At 38.6% G+C, this 23,625-nt stretch overlaps 1 protein-coding gene across 2 annotated transcripts; it reads left to right on the top strand.

The window, feature by feature from the left end:
• Window positions 1-23,299, top strand: tnpo1 (transportin 1). Of its 2 annotated transcripts, XM_085464200.1 has the most exons (25): window positions 5-173; window positions 286-397; window positions 1,590-1,665; window positions 2,217-2,366; window positions 3,438-3,544; window positions 8,722-8,855; window positions 9,483-9,564; window positions 10,338-10,460; window positions 12,277-12,395; window positions 12,760-12,820; window positions 13,042-13,210; window positions 13,535-13,687; window positions 13,798-14,023; window positions 14,214-14,385; window positions 14,569-14,655; window positions 14,745-14,852; window positions 15,196-15,354; window positions 15,455-15,542; window positions 15,627-15,725; window positions 15,808-15,903; window positions 17,784-17,859; window positions 19,444-19,543; window positions 19,636-19,710; window positions 19,944-20,082; window positions 20,161-23,299. In XM_085464200.1, exons 2-24 carry the CDS (start codon window positions 293-295, stop codon window positions 20,049-20,051), a joined length of 2,673 nt encoding a protein of 890 aa, XP_085320326.1. In that variant the 5' UTR covers window positions 5-173; window positions 286-292; the 3' UTR covers window positions 20,052-20,082; window positions 20,161-23,299. The 2 variants fall into 2 exon arrangements, with proteins under 2 accessions (XP_085320328.1, XP_085320326.1); XM_085464202.1 differs by lacking the exons at window positions 17,784-17,859; window positions 19,636-19,710; window positions 19,944-20,082; window positions 20,161-23,299 and having other exon boundaries at window positions 1-173; window positions 19,444-19,535.
• Window positions 23,300-23,625: the final 326 nt, after the last annotated feature.

The following is a 23,625-nucleotide window of genomic DNA, read 5'->3' as shown; positions in this document are numbered from 1 at the left end:
GCTGACTATGTAGCCAGTTATATGCGACGCCAGACCGTAGCCCGAAGGTTTTTTTCAGCTTGGGTTGGGAGAAAACGGGTCGACTCGCCGTGTAAGGCCCATGTCTGAAAACCCAAACAGACGTTCACATTTCAGCAGAAAGTCGACTGCACAGCACGGCAAAGCCAGAACAGGTAAAAGCCTTTTTTCCCTATCCAAAATCACTCCGCCTCGTAGGGAGCAGCATTAGTGAGGCGTACGATGACAAGTCCTCTGTCTGAGCTTATGTTATTTCTTTATCCGCAGCAGCAAGATGGAGTGTGAGTGGAAACCAGACGAGCAAGGACTTCAACAAATTTTACAGCTGCTGAAGGAGTCTCAGTCGCCTGATACGTCCACACAGAGATCCGTCCAGCAAGTATCCTTTTTGAGCCAGATATGGATGATATAATCTGTTAGTGATTTAATAACAAAACAGACTCAACAGGCTAACGATAGCTAATACTAGCCTGGGTGGTTACAGTTACAAGCAGGTACGCTCGTGCCTTTTTTTTGTCTCGCTTGCACGCGCTACAAACGGAGCAGGTCGTGCTAACATCATTTGACATTAAAAATGCTATAAATTGTCTTGCTTGGTTAATACAATAACCAACGGTAGCTTCTAATTGCTCCTCCTGTACACCTTTACCTTGCATATTGCTTCGGCAGAACATCATAATAAAACATGTCTAAAGCCCCGGTATATCATCTGCAACTTAATCCTCAATTAAAGCTAAGCTTACCGGAAACATGCTACTAATTTAAGTTAACATTCGAATTAGAAATTCTGTGCATAATATAATGATGTAATGGTGATTGTGTTAATTGTGACAGTAGTGTATGCAATGCACGAAATTGCTGGATTTTACTAGTGCAACAGAATCTGAAATCTCCTGTTCTAAAACAGGAGTTAATGGAGTTAATGGAGTGGAATAAGAAGCCATCATTATTCAAGCATTTTCGCTGTGACATTTTACTCTATGTCACTTTTCCAAAGGGTGCCAGGGATTATCAAACAAAACCGTATTAAGGTGACCTCTTCCGGCTAGATTAAATGGCAAGCACTAAAGGGTAGGTTTAACATGTAAGTGCTTTATTAGCTTTACTCTGTAGCTTGGGCACTGTATTGTCACACAACACTGTGCTAGTGTTGTGTGACAATGCAGTTGAGGAGCAATCATCTGCTGCTCAGAGCTGCTGGTCCTTATGTTTTTGTCTGGTTTCATGCAGGTCCTTAATAAATTTCTTATGTAACCCTTCATACAGACTGTCTCATTAACTCATAGACTAGCTGCTGTTATAGCCCTAAAGATGCCATCTGCCAGTACAGTCATGCCAAATGACACATTTATGACCCCCTTACAAGCATACATCCAGTCCACTCACACACACTGACATACGCTCCCATCATTATGCTGTTAGATTAGACCACTCCTCCTCTTTATATGGGGAGGAGGAAAAAAAACTCTTTTTGGCTTTATTGTTGTTATCAGATTACAGAATGCAGTGATGTTCTTTCAGCCTTTTAACATGCTCTTCGTACATTTGTAACCCTTAACCATTTCTCCCAGAGACTCGAGCAGCTGAATCAGTATCCAGACTTTAACAACTATTTGATATTTGTTTTGACAAAGTTGAAATCAGAAGGTAAGCTGTCCGCCCTTCTCCTTCGCTCTGTCATTTTGTGTCTGTGGTGTGTTCCTAGATCGTCTAATAGCACCTGGGCAGCTGTCGTTTTTATGTAACTGCTTATTGACAGGTCAGCCCGGCTGAGACTTGGGTGACCTGATGGCATCTTTGTTGCAAATGATGTGCCACACAGAATATGGGCCACTCTAATTTTAAAGCTAAATCCTGGCACTGCTCAACTTTTGGCTTGACTGTCTGCACAGCAGATGACCCAAATGTTAAGTGGTGTTAAGACCTTTTCGGTTGCATGACGACCTTAGCTCAGATGCAACAAGCCACAAGTGTTTAAACAAAAAAAATGACCGAATTTATTACTTACCCATTTTAAGCAAACAGTAAAATAGTTTCTGTCCACAATGTTAGTATAAATGTCTGAACATAATTTCTGTAATACTCTGCTTGTGAAAAATGAAAGGAAAGCAATTTAATGTCTGAGTCACCAGCCTTCATTTTGATCACAGCTAGAGTGGAATTTTCACATTTCCTTCCTTGGCCTTTTCTCTCCCAAGATGAACCGACCCGATCCTTGAGCGGGCTGATACTGAAGAACAATGTGAAAGCTCACTATCAGAACTTCCCTAATGGCGTGTCTGATTTCATCAAGAGTGAGTGCCTCCAAAACATCGGAGACTCATCTCCTCTGATTCGGGCCACTGTTGGTAAGTCCCCTCTCTGTCTTCTGATTGTAATGTTGTCCTTAGCATCCATGCATACCTTTTTATGTTTAAATGTTTTCTGTTGTTATGTACGTTGCTTTGTTGTTCCTGTAAATAACTTCCTTATTTGTTTAAACTACATGCTGAAATATAAAACCTACAGCTCACTATATTGGGAACATAATCAGCATTTGCAGACAAAGCAGGGAAATAAATGACAATGAATATTTACACAACACCTTATTATTGGTTGTGATGGTTGTATATTATTTACACTAATTAAACCGATGAAAGGGATTTGGGATAGTAGCTCATTTATTTTCTTATTTTTAGGGATATGGTTATGTTTTTAGTAGAAAATGAGTCTGCTTTTCTGTGTTGTTTATATTTCTTTATTTATCTAGTGGGCAGAAATCTATGAAAAAACCCTTAGAAATAAAACTCCTGCAGTTCTCCTCTCTCCATTCTTAACCCCTCCCACCAGATTAGCGTGGACACATAGACTTGCTGTCAAAAGCGTGCTATTGCTGACTTTTGACTTCAGGCACTCAAAGTTTGCTCTCTCAGGTTTTCACCGCTGCTTGGCTAATCTGGCCTAACGGACCTGTAACTGGCTCAAGATTGTGAAGCCTGAAAACAGAGCTTAGAGGCGGTGCAGTTATCTCTCAGACCTTGTCAGTTACAGTATGATTGAAGGCTACTGTGAATTTCTTTTTAATCTATTTCTTTTTAATCCAGTGAGAGCAAAGCCCTACACTGGCTTTAAATGCCTCTAAATAGTCTTCCTTAACTCAATAGGCTACTGTATCAGAATGTTAAAGGCCAGCTTTTAAATGCTGGTTTGGTCTCCCAAGCATTCCCTGCTATTATTGCAGAATCTTGATATTAACATTTGCATAATTAGGGGTCATCCTGCTGTTTAAGCTAACTTGAAGCTATTTATGTGCTGCATTTCTGTTGCTTCTATTCACATGGATTATAAACAGAAGCGCTTTATAATATTAAATGTCTGTTTCATTATATCCTGTGCATGATTTTGGTTTAATCAACTAACTCAACCCACTCTGACAACAGGCATCCTCATCACTACAATTGCCTCCAAGGGAGAACTACAAAACTGGCCGGAGCTGTTACCCAAACTCTGCCTGCTGCTGGATTCTGAGGATTATAACACATGTGAAGTGAGGACAAACAAATCAGAAGCTTATAAATTAATTTCTTTTAGGCACTAAGCTGATGTTTGCTGGTGGTGTCACAAATGTGTTGATACGGGTGAAAGATGTGAAAACTATTTCTTAAGGGTTCTACAGATGATGTTTCCTGTAATAATCCACTAACACCGTGTTTCCACAGAAATGTATGTACTAACCCAATTACAAATGAGCAAACTATATATGAACAGGAAATCACTTAGATCATTTCAAAAGTTCTTAAAAATCTAAAATTATCTTGTAACACACTGAACTGAAAATGCATCATACAAATATAATGTGGCTCTAAAATCTTCTGCAGTAATCAAAAATATGAGATTGATTTTAATAAAATGTCTTCTGACGAAACTGACTTGGTTAAGATGGACTCAAATGTTGCAGCTGAGTAGCCATGATGTATTCATGTTTCAGTCACTCTGTAGCACATGAATAGTGCTCCGCATTACTAAAAAAAAATCACACAAAGAGTCCCGAACCAGCTTAAAGAATCCAACCTGAAATGCAGTGGGCTCAGCGTTAATATGGCAGCAGCCATTACTTTGCTTGATATGGACATGACGCTAATGTCATTTTGTAATATTATCATCTGCCAATGACTCAGATTTCTTCCTCTTTAATTACCGTGCTTTCAACTCATCAGAAGTTTAACAAAAGCGTGTGTGTGAGTATGAGAATGAGAGGCCGCTTTTTGCCATAGCTGTGTTGGAGATGGGTGGGGAGTGCTGAGATTAAGCGTGCACATATTTCTGACTGTATATTACAGCCCATGTGTGCTGTAATTAAGCATGTTTCCCTGTCTGGGCACACAGACAGTTGTGCGTGTACTGTTTATTTGTTTATTAATTAATTTATTGTGGAAAGAAAAGCTGGCTCAGCTATAAAGCAGCATCTGGATGGTATCCTGCTGGCCAGATGAGCTAAAGACATTCTCACAGCTGGAGCAGCCGCTGCAGACTGCAGATTATTCAGCTCTGACTCAATTATTCTCTCTCTTTTTTTTGATCATCGTCCAAATATGCTTTACTTTTCAAAACGCCGATAACTACATGCTGTTGGGTCATATTTCATCTTTACAGGCCACCATGATCCACTCTGGGTTTTTTTTTTGTTTTTTTTAATATCTTTAATTTTTCTGAATGTTCTGCAGAATAAAACTCAAGTGCTTGTTCTTCTAAATGCTCCATTGCAGCAGCCACGAAAATGACAGTACAGTTGTTTGTTGTGACTGTTAGATCATCTGATTTGTGTAACCATATTCAAGCTCATATAAACTCCCAGGTCATTAGTATTCTGTCAGCTGGATTTGCCCATGACATCAGAATTAATAAATTAAACGGCATGTTAAAGTGTCGTGGTAAATTCAGCTGTGTCTTAGGGCAATAAAAATACATGCTGACAGGATTATTACTTGTCGATGTGATTTAAAGTAATTTAAGGAATAGGTGTGACATAAAAAAATAAATCTTTGTGTAGCACCGCTGCTAGCCTCCTTTGTAAAGCTTGTTCAGAAGCTGAGATTTAGGTCAGGTAGTTACTGCAGACCATCTTGAAGTGTGTGTGCGTGCGTGCGTGCAAGAGGCTTAACACTCAAGCAACCAAATGTAGAAACTCCTTATAAGACCAGCTATGTTTTTTGAAAAGAAGCTTGAGGGTTGGAAAGCTTCTTAATGTTTCTTGTTGAAGATGGTCAAGTTGCTGCACTGTGAATAACTAGGAAGCAAACAAATAATCATTACTATATCTCTTTCCTCCCAAAGCACAACATTTGATGACCTCCCTTCTAACCTTGATGAGTTTTGACACCTCAGTATATATCAATGAAGATGTGGTTTGACAACCATTAGAATAGTTTCCAGGTTTTTCCAAGGTTAGCTGCATCAGAAGAGACCATCCCCACCAACTTCTAGTGCACACCCAGTTATTTTATGTTTATATAAGCAGGCCAAAGTTTGAAATAAAAACCTCAGTGTAGCCAGTCAGAAGAGATGCTGTCATACATATGTCAGGATGTCAGTGGGTAGTTTGAGCTCTCGTTGGCAGAGTTGAGGCCAATTTGAGGATAACTTCAGAGAACCGTGACCCAGAGCAGCATCTAGCTGTGTGTCTGAGGTAAAATACGATTATTTTACTATTTCAACGTCATTGTATATTTAGCTTAGTGCATTTTTTGAGCTATGAACGCAGTTGTTTCCAAATTAAGTGCTCTGAATGGTCAGATCTGTTTATTTCCATGCAAAATATCAGAAAAATCAAGCTTGATTCGGGGGGGGGGGGAATGAAGGTTTAAAATTTGTCCTGTGATATTACGCAGTTGGTTTGAAGGGCTGCATGTAAAAATAGGCAAGTTCAAAAAATATTAACACTAAATATTTGCCCGAATTGTATACATCTGGTGTGTAAAGGTGTAAAGAGTTTAAGTGTGAGATAGATGGGGGCTATTGGGAAAAGTGAATCAGCTAGTCTAGAGTCCAAGATTTAAATATTGAGCTGAAAATGAGTAAATAAGTACACTTTAAAGGGTCAGTATTTCTTCTTGTTGCTGATGTTGATGTTATTTTTTGTTGCTGTAGTATCTGGCACCTTCTTCACTTTAGGATAGAGCTGTTGGTAGTCTTGATTAGCCATATAGTACTCTTTAAGAACTGAGCATCCACTGCCTCCCCAAAATAATCCACTATTTCTATCAGCATGACTTTGATATCTATTTTGGGAGTATATTTAGTGACTGCCAGTGTACAGTTTCCGATCTGTAATCTACGCTTTGAGAAACGTGTAAATGCATGTTGGCCTTGGGCCATTTGATCAATATATGTTGTGCATTTACAGTATCTGTGCAAGATGATCCTCGTGACTCTCCCAGTGAATCATCCTCCCGCTGATTGCTCAACAGTCCCACGCTGAGACCTAATGTCTGCTGACGCTGTGTATAAAGACAAGCTTCTGTATATGGTGAAACTGCAGCATGCTGTTTTTAGCTTTAAATCATCTGTTCTCAAGTAATGATGTCATAGATTTTTTTTAAGCTTAGTATGAACATAACAAAACGCAGAAAAATCAAAACACATTTGTTTTGGTAACATAAGGAGCTGCTGCCCTACCAGTGAGTCCTGCCTTTTTTGTGGTTTAAGACTAGTGGTTGCTGGAAGAGCTCCTCGTGTCACCACGCTGTGCTCTTCTCTGCATGCTCTATATAAAGAAACAAGCAGGTGTGTCAGATGCCAAGTTTAATGCTGGTGGACGGCTTAATATAGGTTATGGCTATGTTTTGATTAATGGAGGTTGACAAGTGGCTATAACGGTGTTGATACCACTCGAAGGGGAAAACGATCACCTATGATAATGCTCTGCCACCTCAGTGCTCATTTGTAGCATTATTCACATTTCAAGGGCAGGATTCTGAAGGAGCCGTTTAGTCGACTACAGGTGTATTATTATTTTTCTTCTTTGCCGTGGCTCACAGCCATCTGCGTGAATTGCATTCTCACAGTGAACGACCTTCAGTAGCAGGACTTGAAAGGAAGATTACACTTTAGATACTTGCATATCATTGAAACACTTGCAGGCCACTCCCATTACTTTGCACTTCTCTCTTGACACACACAAATGCCTGTATTATGTTTTGACGTCACTGTGTGCAGCGCTGGAGCACAGTTGTGCGTAATATGAAATATTTGTTTGGGTTCCCACGCAGGTTCGCAACCAACAATTGCATTATCAGTTAGTCTGGTCATTATTCTTGATTAGTCGTGATGTGTGTTAACATATCATGCCATGCCAGCATTTAAACCCCAGTGATCTTGAATACATATGGATAGGAGGGGGAAAAAGGAAGTCTTTCTTCTAAATAGCTCATTAGTAACCCAGTCATGTTTTTCAACATTAAGATAAATCTGACATTTTGGGGGTTGTCATGAGATTTTTATATCATGGCTTATGTATATGACATCTGTTTACTTTTTTTTTTTGTTTTGTTTTGTTTGTTTGGATTTCCAATTCTTAGCTTAAACAGCAGCATGTCTTATACAATTAAAGGAACTGTCTCCTTTCGTCTGTTTCTAGGTGCCATTAGCAGTTCTCTCAATGTCATCTCCAAATTCCAAAAGGAAATTTCCACTGCTGTCTCTGATTACCTGCTGGCATCAAGATTCAGTCTGATGAAAGAAATGCCTTTTTCCCCTTTCATAAATTTCCTTTGTCCCTTCTTGTTTGTGACCTTGATTTAACCTTAGCCTCCTCGTCTTGTGTCACCCCTGTGGTTCTGAGCATATTTTTCCCCTCTTTTTTTTTTTTTTTCTCTTGTGGAGATGGCTCTGTATCTGTCCTCTAAAAGGAATGCCGACATGGGAGTGGTTTCCATAGAAACACATTTCAGACAGCGTTGGTGTCAGTGCTGTGCCGTTTCTTGTATCTGCCTCTCAGGCTGCAATGTTTTTATTTATTTATTTATTTTTGTGAGAGAGACTGAAGTCTGCAGCATATCGTGAGCATGCATACTAACCATCTGTCAAGCAGCTTGTGTGCGTGTGCGTGTGTGCGTGTGTATGTGTGCGCCAACTGTTTGAAGGTTATTAGAGCAGAAGTGGATGAATCCTATTGAACATCATGGATGAGAAGGTGGAATGTATTATTTAGTGCTTTCACTGTGCAAATACTAGCACTATGATCCTCCATGTCTCATATGTTACAGAGCTTATACACAGTATGTGGATTTATAGAACCAGGGTGATTTTGTTTTGGGCTTGGGTTTAAATATGCGTGATTGTAATATGACTATAGTGTACCATACGGGCAATTTATTTATTTCACTGTGTGGCCTCTTACATTGTACCTGTCATATTTGGCTCTTAAGCATGTAAAGCCTTTGGCTCTTATGCGTGCTTCCGATTGCAGACTTTATTCTTACTATGCAATGAAGCAAATTATGTTATTATACAGTAAATTTTGCCTCAATGTTAGATGAGAATCAGGCAAATAAGACCAGTTCCAAATACGTTTTATTCCTACTGTCTACTTCAGTGTCTCAGTATTTTGGGGTTAACTTCCTGATAAATTAGCAGAAAAATTAAATCTTCCATCATGTCTCTTTCTTTCTCATTGTTTACTTTGCTGTCTTTTCCTTATGCCATTTTTTTTTTCTTTGTTTTCAGGGAGCTTTCGGAGCTCTTCAGAAGATCTGCGAGGACTCTGCTGAGATCCTGGACAGTGACATGCTGGACCGTCCTCTGAACATCATGATCCCCAAGTTCTTGCAGTTTTTCAAACACAGCAGTCCTAAGATTAGGTATCATAATACTTCTTTTTTTCCAATTTTGCTGACTGAAGTTGATTTTAAGTTACACTGTCCTTTGAACCTTTCACTTACACATGGATGTTTTATTATTTGAAATGACCTAGTCTGTTACACTCTTTTAGAATGTGCATGGCATTGCATTTAAATTGTCTGTGAATGCTGTTTATTATACCTGTTTAGTGACGGTGCATACTTTTCAGTTAAAACTACTTTAAGCAAATGAAGATGGTTCCTTTCCTCCTCAGTAATTTAAAATTGATGAAAAACTTCTACTGGGACTTACTTGACATTCCAGCTGATATCAGCTGGTGTACCAAAACTGTGACTTTGTGTCTTGCCTGAACTATTCTCCATTTGTTGGATACAATAAAATGTCTAGTCTAAATCTGAATACACAGCCAGTATGTACATTTTCAGTCTGTCTTATGTTTCTTAGAGACGACACACAACGAGTGTCTGTTGCAGTGTAAAACTCCTGTAGAGAGAGAGCTTTCTCATATTTGGAGGTTAGATTGGAGGAGATGGGGCAAATAATAATACAGAGGCTACATTCACAGTGTGCAACATGTGAGGAAAACATGTCGGTGTGACTCTAATGTGGTTGTTACTCTGTTGCAGGTCTCATGCCATCGCCTGCGTCAATCAGTTCATCATCAGCAGGACTCAGGCTCTTATGCTTCACATCGATCCTTTCATTGAGGCAAGTCAGACTCTAATGCTCCTTTATATTATCTATTATGCTTTATTTTATTTTTTTTAAGTGTATCTATATGCAAAACAAATCATTGGCCCCAAAAGAAAGAAACAGAAGCTACTAAAGGGTCACTTCAATAAGGCGAGCTATTCCTCTGACAGTTTGGGATTTACCTCTCCAGTTTGTGGCTTTCTGCAATCAGTCGCCGCATATGCCAAGCCTCATGCAAATTATTGCAAATTATATTATGTTTAGGGCTTGGGTGAAGAGATTAATAATAAGAAAATTGAAGTCAGATATTTGGCAGAGGCTGAAGCACAAAAAAAACTGAATAGTTAGTAGCAATTAATAGTTTAAAAGTGTAATAAATGAACTAAAGCCGTCATAAATCGAACAGCTATGACTTTATGTCCGAAACATTTGTGTACTGTGCTGAAGACAACTCAACTGAAGTCAAGCTGGGGCCTTTCTGTAATGTCAGTTTGTACCGTAAGATGGTGCAGCACCTCAATGTATGTCTTTCTTTGTTATGTCTTTTAAAGATATGGGGTATATATTTAACATTTTGATATAGTAAACTGGACATTTAAAGCAAATGGCTACAGATTATACATACAGCAAATCGCAGAACTGTGTACATTCACAAACATCTAAAACACTGGTACATGATCTGTAATGTTCTGCATTACTGTATTGACTATTCCCCTCTCAATCATATTTATTCTTATGTTATTGCCAACAGTGGTATTAACTTTAAGCTGTCGCCCTGCCCTCTGTAGAATCTCTTTGCACTGGCAACAGATGATGAGCCAGAAGTGAGGAAGAATGTTTGTAGAGCTCTTGTTATGTTGCTTGAGGTTCGCCTCGATCGTCTCCTGCCACACATGCATAACATCATAGAGGTGAGTGTATTGTAAAGATGAAGAATGACTATATTAACTAAAAGGGAGGCGCCTAAAAGCTGATAATCGGGGAATCGGTGCAGTATTGAAATGGGTTTTCAAGGTTTAGAGAGGTGGTATAGTTCTAGATTCTCCCTGTGTTCTGCAGTGTTTTTTCAATAGCATTTGGGGAAGGCAGGCACCTCAGACAAAATACTACTATGTGAGAGAGCAGGCCAACCTTAGCCTGCACCCGAATGCACACTCCTCCACACAGCTCCCTCTACAGTCTTTGAATTATATTAAGTCAGCATTTCAGATGGTCAAATGTCAAGCTTGACAGAACATTTTTGGATTATATAGTAACATAAATGGACTATCATTTATTTGGCACGTACTATAGTCCATTTAACCATTGAATGGGCATTGCAGCACAAGCCATGTTTATACACACACACACACACACACACACAGAGTACCTTTTATACATATACTTAAAACACTTTACCCAAAGCCCTTTTGGCATGCATACCTGAAGAGCCAGGATTGAATCACTTACATTAGTGAGTCAGCTAGTGGAGAAGCCACGACCACCCTAATGTATTCATGTAAAAAGGAAATTGGGGGGGGGGATAACAGTGTGCTCTTCAAAATGAAACTTGCATGTTAGATACCTAAAAAATCATGTAGCTTGTTGTTAAATTCAGGGTGTTTTTTTCTTTTTTTTCTTTTTTCTTTTTTTTTTTTTCTCAATAAACCTCAGGAGTGTGGATAAATATGACATTTTGAAATGGAAAATGTGGATGAACCCTGAGTAAATATGATATATGACATAAACCTCTATTAATAACACAGCAGTAAGCAACTCTGTTGTACTGGAGGTCGTTTTATGTCATTCTGATGAACATGGCCGAATAAAGTAGGGCTGTGTTTTTTTTGTTTTTTTTTTTGTTTTGTTTTTTTTTTTGTTTGTTTGTTTTAATTTATTTTTCCCCCCAATTTTGCAAACATGACTTTGCTGAATAATTATTTGTTTGTCCACTAAATCTATAAAATGATAGTTTCTCATAAAGAGTTATTGCTTACTCTTTATCAGCCCATTTGCTTTTCTCTGATGGGTTTGGTTTAAACAATAGACATGCACGGGTAGCTTTTAGTTGTGTTACTGGCTTCACTTTCTTTACTCATGTATTAAAATACAAACACTTTTTGTGAATTTATCATTTTATTATTTTTATATTCATTATATCATAGTAGTCAGATGTTCAAAAGCACCAAACAAACAAATTAGAAATACTTTTTCTTTCTTCTTCTTCCTTGTGAGTTATTCATTATAGAAGACAAAGTAACCAGTTACAGTTACTCACATCACTGCTTGATTTAGACTCTTGCAAATCTTTGGCCCTTATAAAACATATATGCAACGTGTACTGAACTCATGAACGTTAAAGATGAGGACAATTCACAGGCACGCACTGATGTACTATAATGTTGTGGTTCGTTTTTAGATCAGCTTATACACTTATATTATCTGTGAGGTAAAAATTATTTCCAAAAGCTGTATAGATGTTGATGATCCTGGTACTATAAGAATTTATGTAGTAAGTTTGATATAGATTGTCTGTTCCCCAACTCCTCTTAGAGGCATTGATCAAACATACACCATGGTCATTATAATAAGACAAAAATGAAATGAACTATTCTCTGAACAGAATCATAGTAGTGCGTCGCAGGTTTTAGATTTGGTTGCATTCCTTCCTTTGGGATGAAATATTCCGATTTGTACGTGAAAATGTCTTTGTTTATTTGTATGTTTTGTTTTGTTTTTTAAATTCAGTACATGCTACAGAGGACTCAGGACCATGACGAGAATGTTGCCTTAGAGGCCTGTGAGTTCTGGCTGACACTGGCCGAGCAGCCGGTGTGTAAGGAAGTGCTGTGTGGCCACCTCTCCCAGTAAGAAAATACACACACACACACACACACACACACACACACACACACACACACACACACACACACACACACACACACACACACACACACACAGAGAGCCAGATGTAATGTACAGACTTATGCTGGTTTTGAAAGTAGCTGATTCATAGCAGCCTTGGCAGCAAGTCAGCGAAGACCTTGTACTAGGGTGTTATTTTTCCTCACCTCACGGTGGCTGATTAAGAGTTGACCTCAGGTTTAACATCTGTCACCAAATTGTCACATTAAACTGTGTCCACAGCAGGGACCAAATGTGAGTAATTGCCTGTGAGTTCTGCCCTAACCTTGCCCTTTGTTCTCATCATTTTTCCCGCCGCTGCTCCAGGCTCACTCCGGTGCTTGTCAACGGGATGAAGTACTCTGAGATTGACATCATTCTGCTCAAGGTCAGTTTGTACTGCCTAATATGTTTACGTGACGGTACAATGATAAACTGCTCCAGGAGTCAAGCTGACATGCAGTTAAGTTGTTTGTGATGTACAAACAAATTAGAGTTGTATACATTTTACAACACAAAATGCATAGCTAATTTCTGGTTTCAGCTGACTGAACTCTCATGCTAATGCCTACACGCTGAAGAATTTTTATACCATACGTTCATTTTCAGGGAGACATTGAAGAGGATGAGGCCATTCCAGACAACGAGCAAGACATCAGACCACGCTTCCATCGCTCCCGCACTGTTGCCCAACAGCATGAGGGTGATGGAATTGAGGATGAGGAGGATGAAGATGACGAACTAGATGATGATGATACTATCTCTGACTGGAACCTGCGTGAGTTCAGTGCATATCTAAATTGAACTGTCTAGATTGCTCTGTGATGGTTGTTTCAAAATAATTCATAGTGGCTCTTTATCCATGAACTCCACTGAAAGGAGCCCTGCATTGTCTTGTAGTCCAAACGGCTAATAGAGAAGAGGAAGATCTCATTTTTCTTAGGTTTTATGTAACTTTATAATCAGTAGAACAAACATGCCACATCGTGCACCTTTTTAACAGTCCCAAAAAGCAGATGGTGTACTAATTGTCTTCTGCTTGTTTGTATTATGCTTGTTACATCTGCATGATCTTTGTTTCTGTGTATGTGTGTGCTGTTAGGCAAGTGTTCAGCAGCAGCGCTCGACGTGTTGGCCAACGTGTTCAGGGAAGATCTGTTGATGCACATCCTGCCTCTTCTCAAAGAGCTGCTTTTCCATCCAGAGTGGGTAGTTAAAGAGTCTGGAATCCTAGTGCTGGGGGCTATAGCTGAAGGTAAGAAGGGGGAAATGAAGAGAAATTGAAGAGAGGGAGGTCCCTCTTTGAATATAAAATCAGAAGAAGTACCACTTTGAAACAATACTTTTGTTATCCTTTTTCTCCAGGCTGCATGCAAGGAATGATCCCATACCTGCCTGAGCTCATCCCTCATCTCATCCAGTGTTTGTCTGACACAAAAGCCCTGGTGCGTTCTATCACCTGTTGGACACTGAGCCGCTATGCACACTGGGTTGTCAGCCAGCCTCCGGATGTTTACCTGAAGCCTTTAATGACAGAGCTGCTCAAACGCATTTTGGATAGCAACAAGCGTGTGCAGGAGGCTGCTTGCAGGTGAGTGAGATGATAAAGCCATGTCTCTCATTTTACAGCACATTAACTCTGACTTTTTTTCTTTTTTCTTTTTTTTTTTTGCATCTGTGTTTCCCACATATTCCCCTGAAGGATTCAGGTGCATCCAAATTTCAGAGTAGTTACTTTCACACATTGCTTTAACCCCCCATTTTTAATCTTTCCCTGCCAGTGCCTTTGCCACTTTGGAGGAGGAGGCTTGTACAGAGCTGGTGCCCTACCTGGCATTCATCCTGGACACACTGGTGTTTGCTTTCAGCAAGTACCAACATAAAAATCTGCTAATTCTTTATGATGCAATAGGAACACTTGCAGATTCAGTGGGCCACCATCTCAATAAACCGGTATGCAAAACAGAAGCATTTGCTGGATTTCACTTCACATTTCTATGCAAATCTAACATTAATACTGCTGTTGTCATGTACTTATTTTTGTAAAATATCAAAAAAGCTGTATTTGTTTGAATGTAAAATAGAATACATTGGCAGCCATTGTTATCGGTGCATTCAATGTGTGATATGTATTAGGAGTACATCCAGATGTTGATGCCACCCTTGATCCAGAAATGGAACCAACTAAAAGATGAAGACAAAGATCTTTTCCCTTTGTTAGAAGTGAGTTTCTCATGCACACTTAAAGGTGTCAAATTTTTGCATAATATCCATGATTTTTGTATCTAACCCACAATTCCTACCTTCCTCAGTGTCTGTCATCTGTAGCCACAGCACTGCAGAGTGGCTTCCTGCCCTACTGTGAGCCCGTGTACCAACGCTGTGTCAACCTCGTTCAAAAGACCCTTGCTCAGTCCATGGTGAGAATGTCTAGAATGGACAACTTAAAGACTTTCTGTGCATTTTCTATTATCTATTTATTCAAAATGAAAACATTTAAACCTGCTGGAGACTCTGCGTAGTCAAGTGGAACTCGATGTAAAGCAAAACAACAACAAAAATGGTGATTTTTATTGTGTTTTTTTTTAAAGTTAACAATCTGTTAGTATTGTTTACAATTTGCTGCACTGGCCCCAAGTGGTAAACAAGGTATTTAGTGGACGTTTAACCACTACCACAGTGGGGTGGATCCATAGATGGAAGCCATATAACTTATTATTTAATATTTATTACTGTTAAATTAAGTCATGTTATATTTTCTAGCTTCATCAGTCCCAACCAGAACAGTATGAGGCCCCTGACAAAGACTTCATGATTGTGGCTTTGGATCTTCTTAGTGGACTGGCAGAAGGATTGGGAGGCACCATTGAGCAGCTGGTGGCTCGTAGCAATATCCTCACCCTCATGTACCAGTGCATGCAGGTAAGGCCCTGTAAAAGTATTTAACATGAAAAAAACAAACAAACGTAAACTGACTTGCATGTCTCACCTTGTGCTCTCTTTTTTTTCTCTAACTGTTCAGGACAAAATGCCAGAAGTTCGTCAGAGTTCATTTGCTCTGCTAGGGGATCTCACCAAGGCTTGTTTCCAGCATGTCAAACCATGCATCGGTACGTTCGGTGTACTTGACTCTGAAGCACCAGTGACAATAAATTCCAAGTAATTTTCTAAGATATTAATTTTCCTCCTTTCAGCTGATTTCATGCCCATACTGGGTACAAATTTAAACCCAGAGTTAATATCAGTGTGCAACAATGCAACATGGGCAATTGGAGAGATATCTATACAAATGGGTGAGTGCCTTTCTTTTAAGACGATGTACAGTGACACATTTAAAATCTGAATTAACTTAAGTTCTTATACCTACACTCTTAGGGCCTGAAATGCAACCATACATTGCGATGGTGCTGCACCAACTGGTGGAGATCATTAACAGGCCCAATACCCCAAAGACACTACTGGAGAACACAGGTACCACTCGGTGGTAGTGCTGAGCCCGTCAGCCAGCCAGGTTGCCACACACACACACACACAAACACAGAGAGAGGGAGGTGTATACACTTATACACACACTCACTCACTCAGGTCCACTTAGCCAGGATTAACTATACTTATTAGACTGCGTGTCTTTCCCTTTTAATTTCAGCCTTTCCCAAGGTATGAGCCTTACTAGTTTTGCTTGTTTCACCAAAGTATGCTGAATATTTCAGGTATTGATTTGCAGCCTGGCACAGTGGCCTGTAAGTTGAAATAAAATTAAAATGAAGCCTTGAGCAAGCCCTGGTTTGAAATTCTTAACACTCTTCAACTGAGCAAACCGTGTAAGAGCCCTGCCTTGGAATGAACTAATGTCGACTGACTTTGCTCTATGAGGTGAAGTACAATATTGTAATGAAACCAAATGCAAAGCTTACACAGAATTATAGATAGATGACTGCATAGCCTCACATAGTTACTGATCAGCTAAACAACTAATCCCAAATGACACCTAAACTGACTAAAAGTAGGGCACCTAGCTGAGATTATTTTTAGGTTGCACACTCTACTCTTGTTTGAACCAAATGCATTGGAGATTTGAATTGGATGAGTCAAGTGAACATTGCATCAAAATTATGCATGCAAGGGTGAAGTGTGACCTGCCAAAATAAAAGGAAATAAAACTAGGGACTCTATAGATGTGTTCCTGTTTGTTTGCTGTCAGTTTATTTGTTGCTTTTATTTACTGTTCTTTAAATGTGGATGCATATCTGCCAATAGATGTTAAATGTTGTTAAGAATGGCCAATGTTTGATGCAGGATACATGATAATCAATAACCATGTCTTAACAATTGGGCATCATACAACTTCAATTTTTGAAGTATCAGATCATTAACCTTTCCACTAACAGTTTCTTGCATGTTATCGATCTATAAATTGACAACGCCACAGTGAATCAAACCTTAGCAAACATAGCCATGTGTAAATTCCGTTAACATGGATGTTTCCACGAGAGCCAGCGTACCACTGGAACTATTTTTAAACTAGGTCACATAATACCACAGTTTAAGGTGGCTGTAAATTCTCGGCTCGCACAGCGGCACTCTTCAGTTTGCCTCTAATCAGCTGATCCTGCACTGAACTCTACTCTAATGAGCATACCATCTGCTTTCTGCATGTGTCATTGGACTGTTCATAAATGCCTGTTTGTTAATGAGAATGTTGCATAGTTTTGTGTCTTCTTAAACTTAGGTCCTCCCTCCTCTCTGCCTCATAAGAACCTGCTGTGCTGGATACTAGTCTCCCTCCATGTAGTTGGCTTGGAGTAATCTGTCATTTCTTTTCCAAAAGAAAAACAAAACAAAAAACATTTCTGTTTCTTATGAAAATTAACATTTGTGAGTTTAAGGGAGAAATCGCTAAGAGGGGGAAAAAAAATCCCACTGAACTGCTCTTGTTTTACGCCATACATGCTACACCTTTTATTAGCATGTGTCTTGGCACGTACAGTTTCATCAAATTGATCAATTTAAATAGCTTTTTTATTTTATTTTAAATCCATGTAATTCCTGGAAGCAGATGCCATTGTTTGCCTTTTCTATGAATGTCCTGTCAGAGTTGTCAATGTGTTCTCCCTTAAACGTGTTGTATGTCTTTTTTTAGAGTGTCATATTTTTACATTCCTCCCTTTTGACTTGAAGGGGCAGTAATAATCAACGCTAGTGAAATCTTCTGTTTATTATCATACACAGATTCTGTTGATTTCTGTCTCTGAGTTGTTTGTTTTTTCTTTATTTTTTTCTCCTCCCCCCTCCTCATTGCTCATGTCTTGGTTGGCGTTTGGTGGTGTGTAACCGTGATTGCGTTACCTTAGCAATAACAATTGGTCGTCTTGGTTACGTTTGTCCTCAAGAGGTGGCACCCATGCTACAGCAGTTTATAAGACCCTGGTGTGTATTATTCAATCTTTTATTTAATTCATCTTCTCTCTGCTTTCCTCTGATCTTCTCGTCTGTCGCCTGTTCTTCCCTTTTTCTCCCCTGTAGCTCTCCTCCTCTTCCCCTTCTCACTCTCCTTTCTCAAAAGCGTTTTGGGTTTTTTTTTTTTTCTTTTCAGTTTTTTTGGTTTTTTGTTTGTTTTTTTCCTATCAGTTTGTAATCATTGCCAACCGTGTGACTAACCCTGTCCTCTTTTAGGTCCTACTTGTGATTTGTTTTTGCCTCAGTAGCACCTTCATGTGTTTTTTATACATTAATTTGTTTAATTTCTAGTTTTTTTTGTCATTGTAAACTGTCGCTAACAACCTAAAAGATGCATGGGATCAGATTTTTCTTTTTTTTGTCACATGCCTGCTGGTTCAACAACAGAGAAAGGATGCAGTCTTTTAATGAGAAAGAGCATTCTTAAATTCCTTTCTCATTTAGTAGTCACCCAGCTGCATGTGCCTGTCCCAAAACGACCCCAAACCTTCTTTAGTAGATCTTCGAAAACAAAACAAAAAAGTAATGTTATATTCAAGGTGCTATAGATGAGGTTTTGCTGAACACACTGCTCAAAGACATCAGTGAAGATATTAGAAGAGTTTCTGAGTTTTAAATATTTTAAAATGCTTGATTTGTTTTACTTGAATCTCTTTTGTGTGCATGCTTCATGTGTTGTAAATCAGGAAACAATTTCATATTTAGATAAATGTGCAAAGTGATCAAAAAGTTCTGTGGCTTTAAAAAAAACCAAACAAATCATGGCAAACTTGACCAATCGCCTCTTTAGCATTGCTTCCTAGTGCACCTCTAGAAAGCTTTCAAGAGCTGCTGATCCTTTAAATCATTCCGTTTATGCTCTTTTTTTCTTTTCTTTTTTCACTTGCACACGTGCAATGACTCACAGATCTCCTTGGTGAAATGAAAAAAGTAGGGAAAGTTATTTTTTTTTAAAGAGATATATTTCAGTCATTATCAATTTCTTTTTAAACTCTTCCTGATCAGTCTGAGTGGAGAACCAACAGGCTTACAAAGGTTTTAAGCATCATTGCAACAGTTCCCAGGGACTTATGTGTATGGCAGCTGCACCGCGCTTCACTTTACCATACATTACTGTGCAAATGTCAGGAAAATATGCTAGCATTGATTAAAAGTGCAGGTTTGGAGGTGTCAGCAGTGTTACTGGAAGCAGTTCAGAGGCATACGAGGAGAAAACACTGAAGTTGAACCTTGATCAGATGCAAATTGGGAGTGGCTCTTCATTTTTGTGGGTTAGTTGTTGCAGGACATTTTGATCACATTTGAAAAATGTAATTTGTCTTTAGAGTATATGAAGAAAAGGATTGATAATGAAAACACATTTGTGTCAAAGGAGGTAATTGGCTTCATTCAAAGTTGGTATTATAAACATGCATGTCAGTTTAGTAACATGTACTGAATGCATCCGAGTTTCTGTACTAGTTATTCATAGTTGCAGATTTATGCTGGTTTCTGTTGTTGCTCAAGTATTCTTAAGATAAGCGTGGTGTTAAATGTGGCCGTCCCTGTTGTCAGGTGCACCTGTCTGCGAAATATAAGGGACAACGAGGAGAAGGATTCCGCATTCAGAGGAATTTGCACTATGATTAGTGTAAATCCAGGAGGTGTAGTGCAGGTGAGATGCAGTAGAGAGATGACTGTGTGGCCACTTTGTTTTTAATAACTCTGGAAGCTGAAGCATCGCCTTATTTATTTTCTCTGGAACAGGATTTTATATTCTTCTGTGATGCAGTGGCTTCCTGGGTCAATCCAAAGGATGACCTCAGAGACATGTTCTACAAGGTAAAAGCTGAAAAACACTAACAATAAAAATCGCTGAATAAATTCTGTCAGTTTTGCCTGGTTTCAGAGTTTGCACTCAGGCTTTAACCCATTTATTGCTTATCAACAGTTATTGCTGCTCCCTAGTGACCAAATTCAGGAATGGCAGCTTTTGCAGTTGACCCTTTAAAATGCACAGGATTTATTTTGAAAAGCACTCCTCAGTATAAACATCTCGTGGTGTTTAATTTCAGATCCTTCATGGGTTTAAGAACCAGGTGGGAGACGACAACTGGAGACGCTTCGCAGATCAGTTTCCAATGCCACTGAAGGAACGGTTGGCAACCTTTTATGGGGTGTAACTGTTTCCACAGCACGTGCCTCATCGTTGGGGTTGGTACCACTCTGAAAATAATTTTTATTATTTAACCCAAAATGTTGTATTCTAATCAGGGTTTTCTCTATATACAGGTCATTCACTATGGGAGACAATATCGGGAACCATCCCAGGGAGCATGTTACCCTTTACTGGGGGGAAGGATCTGCCTGCTGAGGGAAGGGGAAGGGGTGCTGACCCCCCTCCTTGACCTGGTGGATGGGGTGGGAGGGAGATGATAGCTACAGTTCTCAGTGCCCCTATGCACAGACAAAGGGGCAAAAGGGACTGGCAGGACAACCTTATCACTGGAGGAAAATTCATCTAATATCTGAATCAGAAGTTGTAGTTTGTTGGGGGGGTTTTTTTGTTGTTGTTTTTTTGTTTTTTGGGGGTTTTTTTTGCTTTTTCCTCTCCATTTATTCTCCAAACATCTTGTTTTCTGGACTACTGAGAAGAAATGAATGTGGAAAAAATTGAGAAATCTTTACAAAACCCTGTACTTTTTGTTAGACAAGGAGAAATGTAGGTCTTCTGCTCAGATATGCGTTTATAAGAGTAAACGAGAAGTATTATGAAGTAAAGCTGAAGGTTCTTTGAGACACATTTCCTGTAAGTACAGAGATGGTTTAAAGTTCCTACAGAAAAAGCTGTTTTGTCACAAGGGAGCACATAGTTTTTGTTTTTTAAATGAGCAGCTTTTCTGAAAATGGGTAGCATGTGTATATCATTGTGGAAAAGCTGTAGTGAAATGTGTTGACAGCTGTTGTTGAGCTTTGATAAGGTTCTTTTTTTTTGGGTCTTGTATTTACAGTACTCATGTTTTCTTCTACTGGAGATTTACGGCAATCAGCTGTAATGTAGCATGATGGGCTTTACACACACTGACTTAGAAAAATGTGTAAAATCTTGGCTGTGGCGTGATGTCCGAGTGAATCATTGTTTGGTCTTGTGGCGTGAATGTGACATGGACATTTATCTGCAGGCATATCAAAGCTTTAGATGCTTACTTTATCCTTTTATATTGTCTGAGCCTCGGAAAGGACAAATGAAGGAGAAGCATGCAGGATAACAAGATCCTGTTTGCTAATTATTGTGTCATTGTGTTTTGGACGTAAATGTCACAATGGCACAAATACTGTCTCAGTGATTTGTTTTTTTTGCTTTTTTGCTTTTGCTTTTTTTTTGTGACTTTGGTTGTCAGAACCATATAAACCATCAAATCAATGTTAACTATGTTAATTTCTCAATGTACTGATGTTTTTGTTATTGGTTGTTGGAATTTTTGTGCTAAAAGCATGATCTTGAGGATGACTTTCTAATGTTTTGGGTGGTTGTCACTGTGGGGTACTTTCATCTTTTGCATGTTGGTGGCCCCTTACACCCCAACTTAAAGTGGGAAGGTTGCAGGAGCTTCAATCACGTTTTGGTTTTATTTATTTTTTTTATATAGCAACCATTTATGTTCAGCATCACTGTGACTTTTAAAGACTTCACAGTAATCTTGCTAGAGTGTTCTCTTCTTCACCTTTCACCTATAGTTGGATATGTAGATTTTAAATACTGTGAAATTACATGTTGTCTTCTTGTGTTGCAGTGTTATTATTATTATTTTTTTTTTTTTTTTAAATCTATATGTTTAAGTTGCAGATGGCCTGAATGTATTCCATGATGGATTTTTATTTTATTTTTTTTTTATATTATTGTTTTGTTTAATTTTAATTTTTTACGCCCATCCATTCTTCCTCTGCTGGCCAGAGTAATAATTGCAGTATTTAAATCCTTTGTGATGCACCTAAAATGTACTTACTTACTTACCTACTTACTTAGCAAGTGCTTAAAATGAATGATGTAGCCAAACACTTTAGAATATGACCTGACAGGTCATTGAGCATTGCTGCTAAAATGTGTGGACCTTAATGCATTAAGCATCTTGATCCAATTGGGATATTAGAGTGTAGAAGTAGTTTAATGTGTTAGCTCAACTGCCACATTAAGAAATGTATTACTAATCTTAGATTAAACATTTTTTGAGGACATACACGGTGAATGCAGGTTATAATGCATCATGGAATACAGAGGCAAATACTCGTATGTGTCACATCATTATGTGTTTAGAAGTGATTTTTGTCTTGTCACATTCCAGCTCGCGGCTTGCAAAAATATGAAGTAATCGCAGCTTGACGGGGTGGATGTGCACACACTTCTGTTCTTTCTTCAAAAGATAGTAGTTCTACAAAACACACAACAATCCCAATTACTACTGTGCTATAATTTTGACGTAACTGCTGCTATACATTGTACTTGTTTCACTATATGAATATGTTTTTGTGTTTACCTCAGGTTGTGTGTGTGTGTGTGTGTGTTTCTGTGTGTGTGTGTGTGTGTGTTTCTGTGTGTGTGTGTGTGTGTTTCTGTGTTTGTGTTTCTATTTGTTTTGGGGGGGTTTTTTTGGGTTTTTTTTGTTTGTTTGTTTGTTTTTTATCGATTTCCTCATGTCTCCACCTTTCCACATCTCTTCAAACAAGAAAGATTGGTTTAAAAAGCCACCCATCATCAGTGGGTGTTACTTCACATTAGCATTAATACATACAACACTGCTAGCTGAACAGTGGGATTACAGTTGGAAACCAGGAAGTAGGAACGATTCCTACTTCTACATCCTTATTGTCAAACGTGATTGTTATCAGGCTTAGGTAAATGGTGTAATCTCTGCAGAATGCCTTTAATGCAAATACTTTGAGGATTTTTGCTGGGGTTTTGCAATAGAAGTACAGTACACTGTATGTAGAGATGCAGGTGAAAGCTGATTTAAAAGCAATTGCATATGTTGACAACTCTGCAAATATAGGTTTGACTTTATGAAGCTTTATTGAAAAATTTGTATTTTATAAAGCACCCATCAATATTAAGGAATGTCTAGTCAAGGAGCTCTAGTAGTCTAGTTTAATTAGCCTTTAAACTTGATTAGATTATCTGCCTTCATCCTTTTGCTAATGAAAGTGAAAACATCATTCTCATAGACATGTTTTGATTTTTCTTTTTTTTTTTTTTTTTATAAGCTGCTGAATTTTAAAAATAAGTAATACTTTTGGGGCCACCAAATATTTTGGATCATGCAAAGACTCTATATTGTACTGTAGTAATTTTGTAATATTTGTAAGATGATATAGTGGGTGTGACTGGTTACCATAGCTTGAATCTGTACATTGTTCCAATAAATTGTTTACATTATTGTGGGCCTTTATCATGTATTTTCTCCAAGTCTTTTTTTTTTTTTTTTTTTTTTTTTTGGCAATGTCACTGGTACTTTATCAGGCTTTGTGAAATTGGAATTACACAAATAGCAGACTCTGTCCACTGTGCCGACTGTAAATGGGCCTTTAAATACAATGTTTATTTATTTATAAAGCACTTTAAAACAGCCACAGCAGATGTAAAGTGGTTGTACACAAAAGTGAATAAGTAGAGTGAAAGCAATCATTTACAAAAACAACTATCGTACAACAAAAACAAGTAAGATCAATGTCTCACACTGGGTCGAAGGCCAGGCAGCATAC

The sequence above is a fragment of the Copadichromis virginalis genome, linkage group LG7, assembly GCF_057382275.1.
Source record: "Copadichromis virginalis isolate Kocher_CV1m ecotype Utaka linkage group LG7, C_Virginalis_male_GT1.1, whole genome shotgun sequence".
Taxonomy (NCBI): Eukaryota; Metazoa; Chordata; class Actinopteri; order Cichliformes; family Cichlidae; genus Copadichromis; species Copadichromis virginalis.
This window is presented reverse-complemented; position numbering and strand designations above follow the sequence as displayed.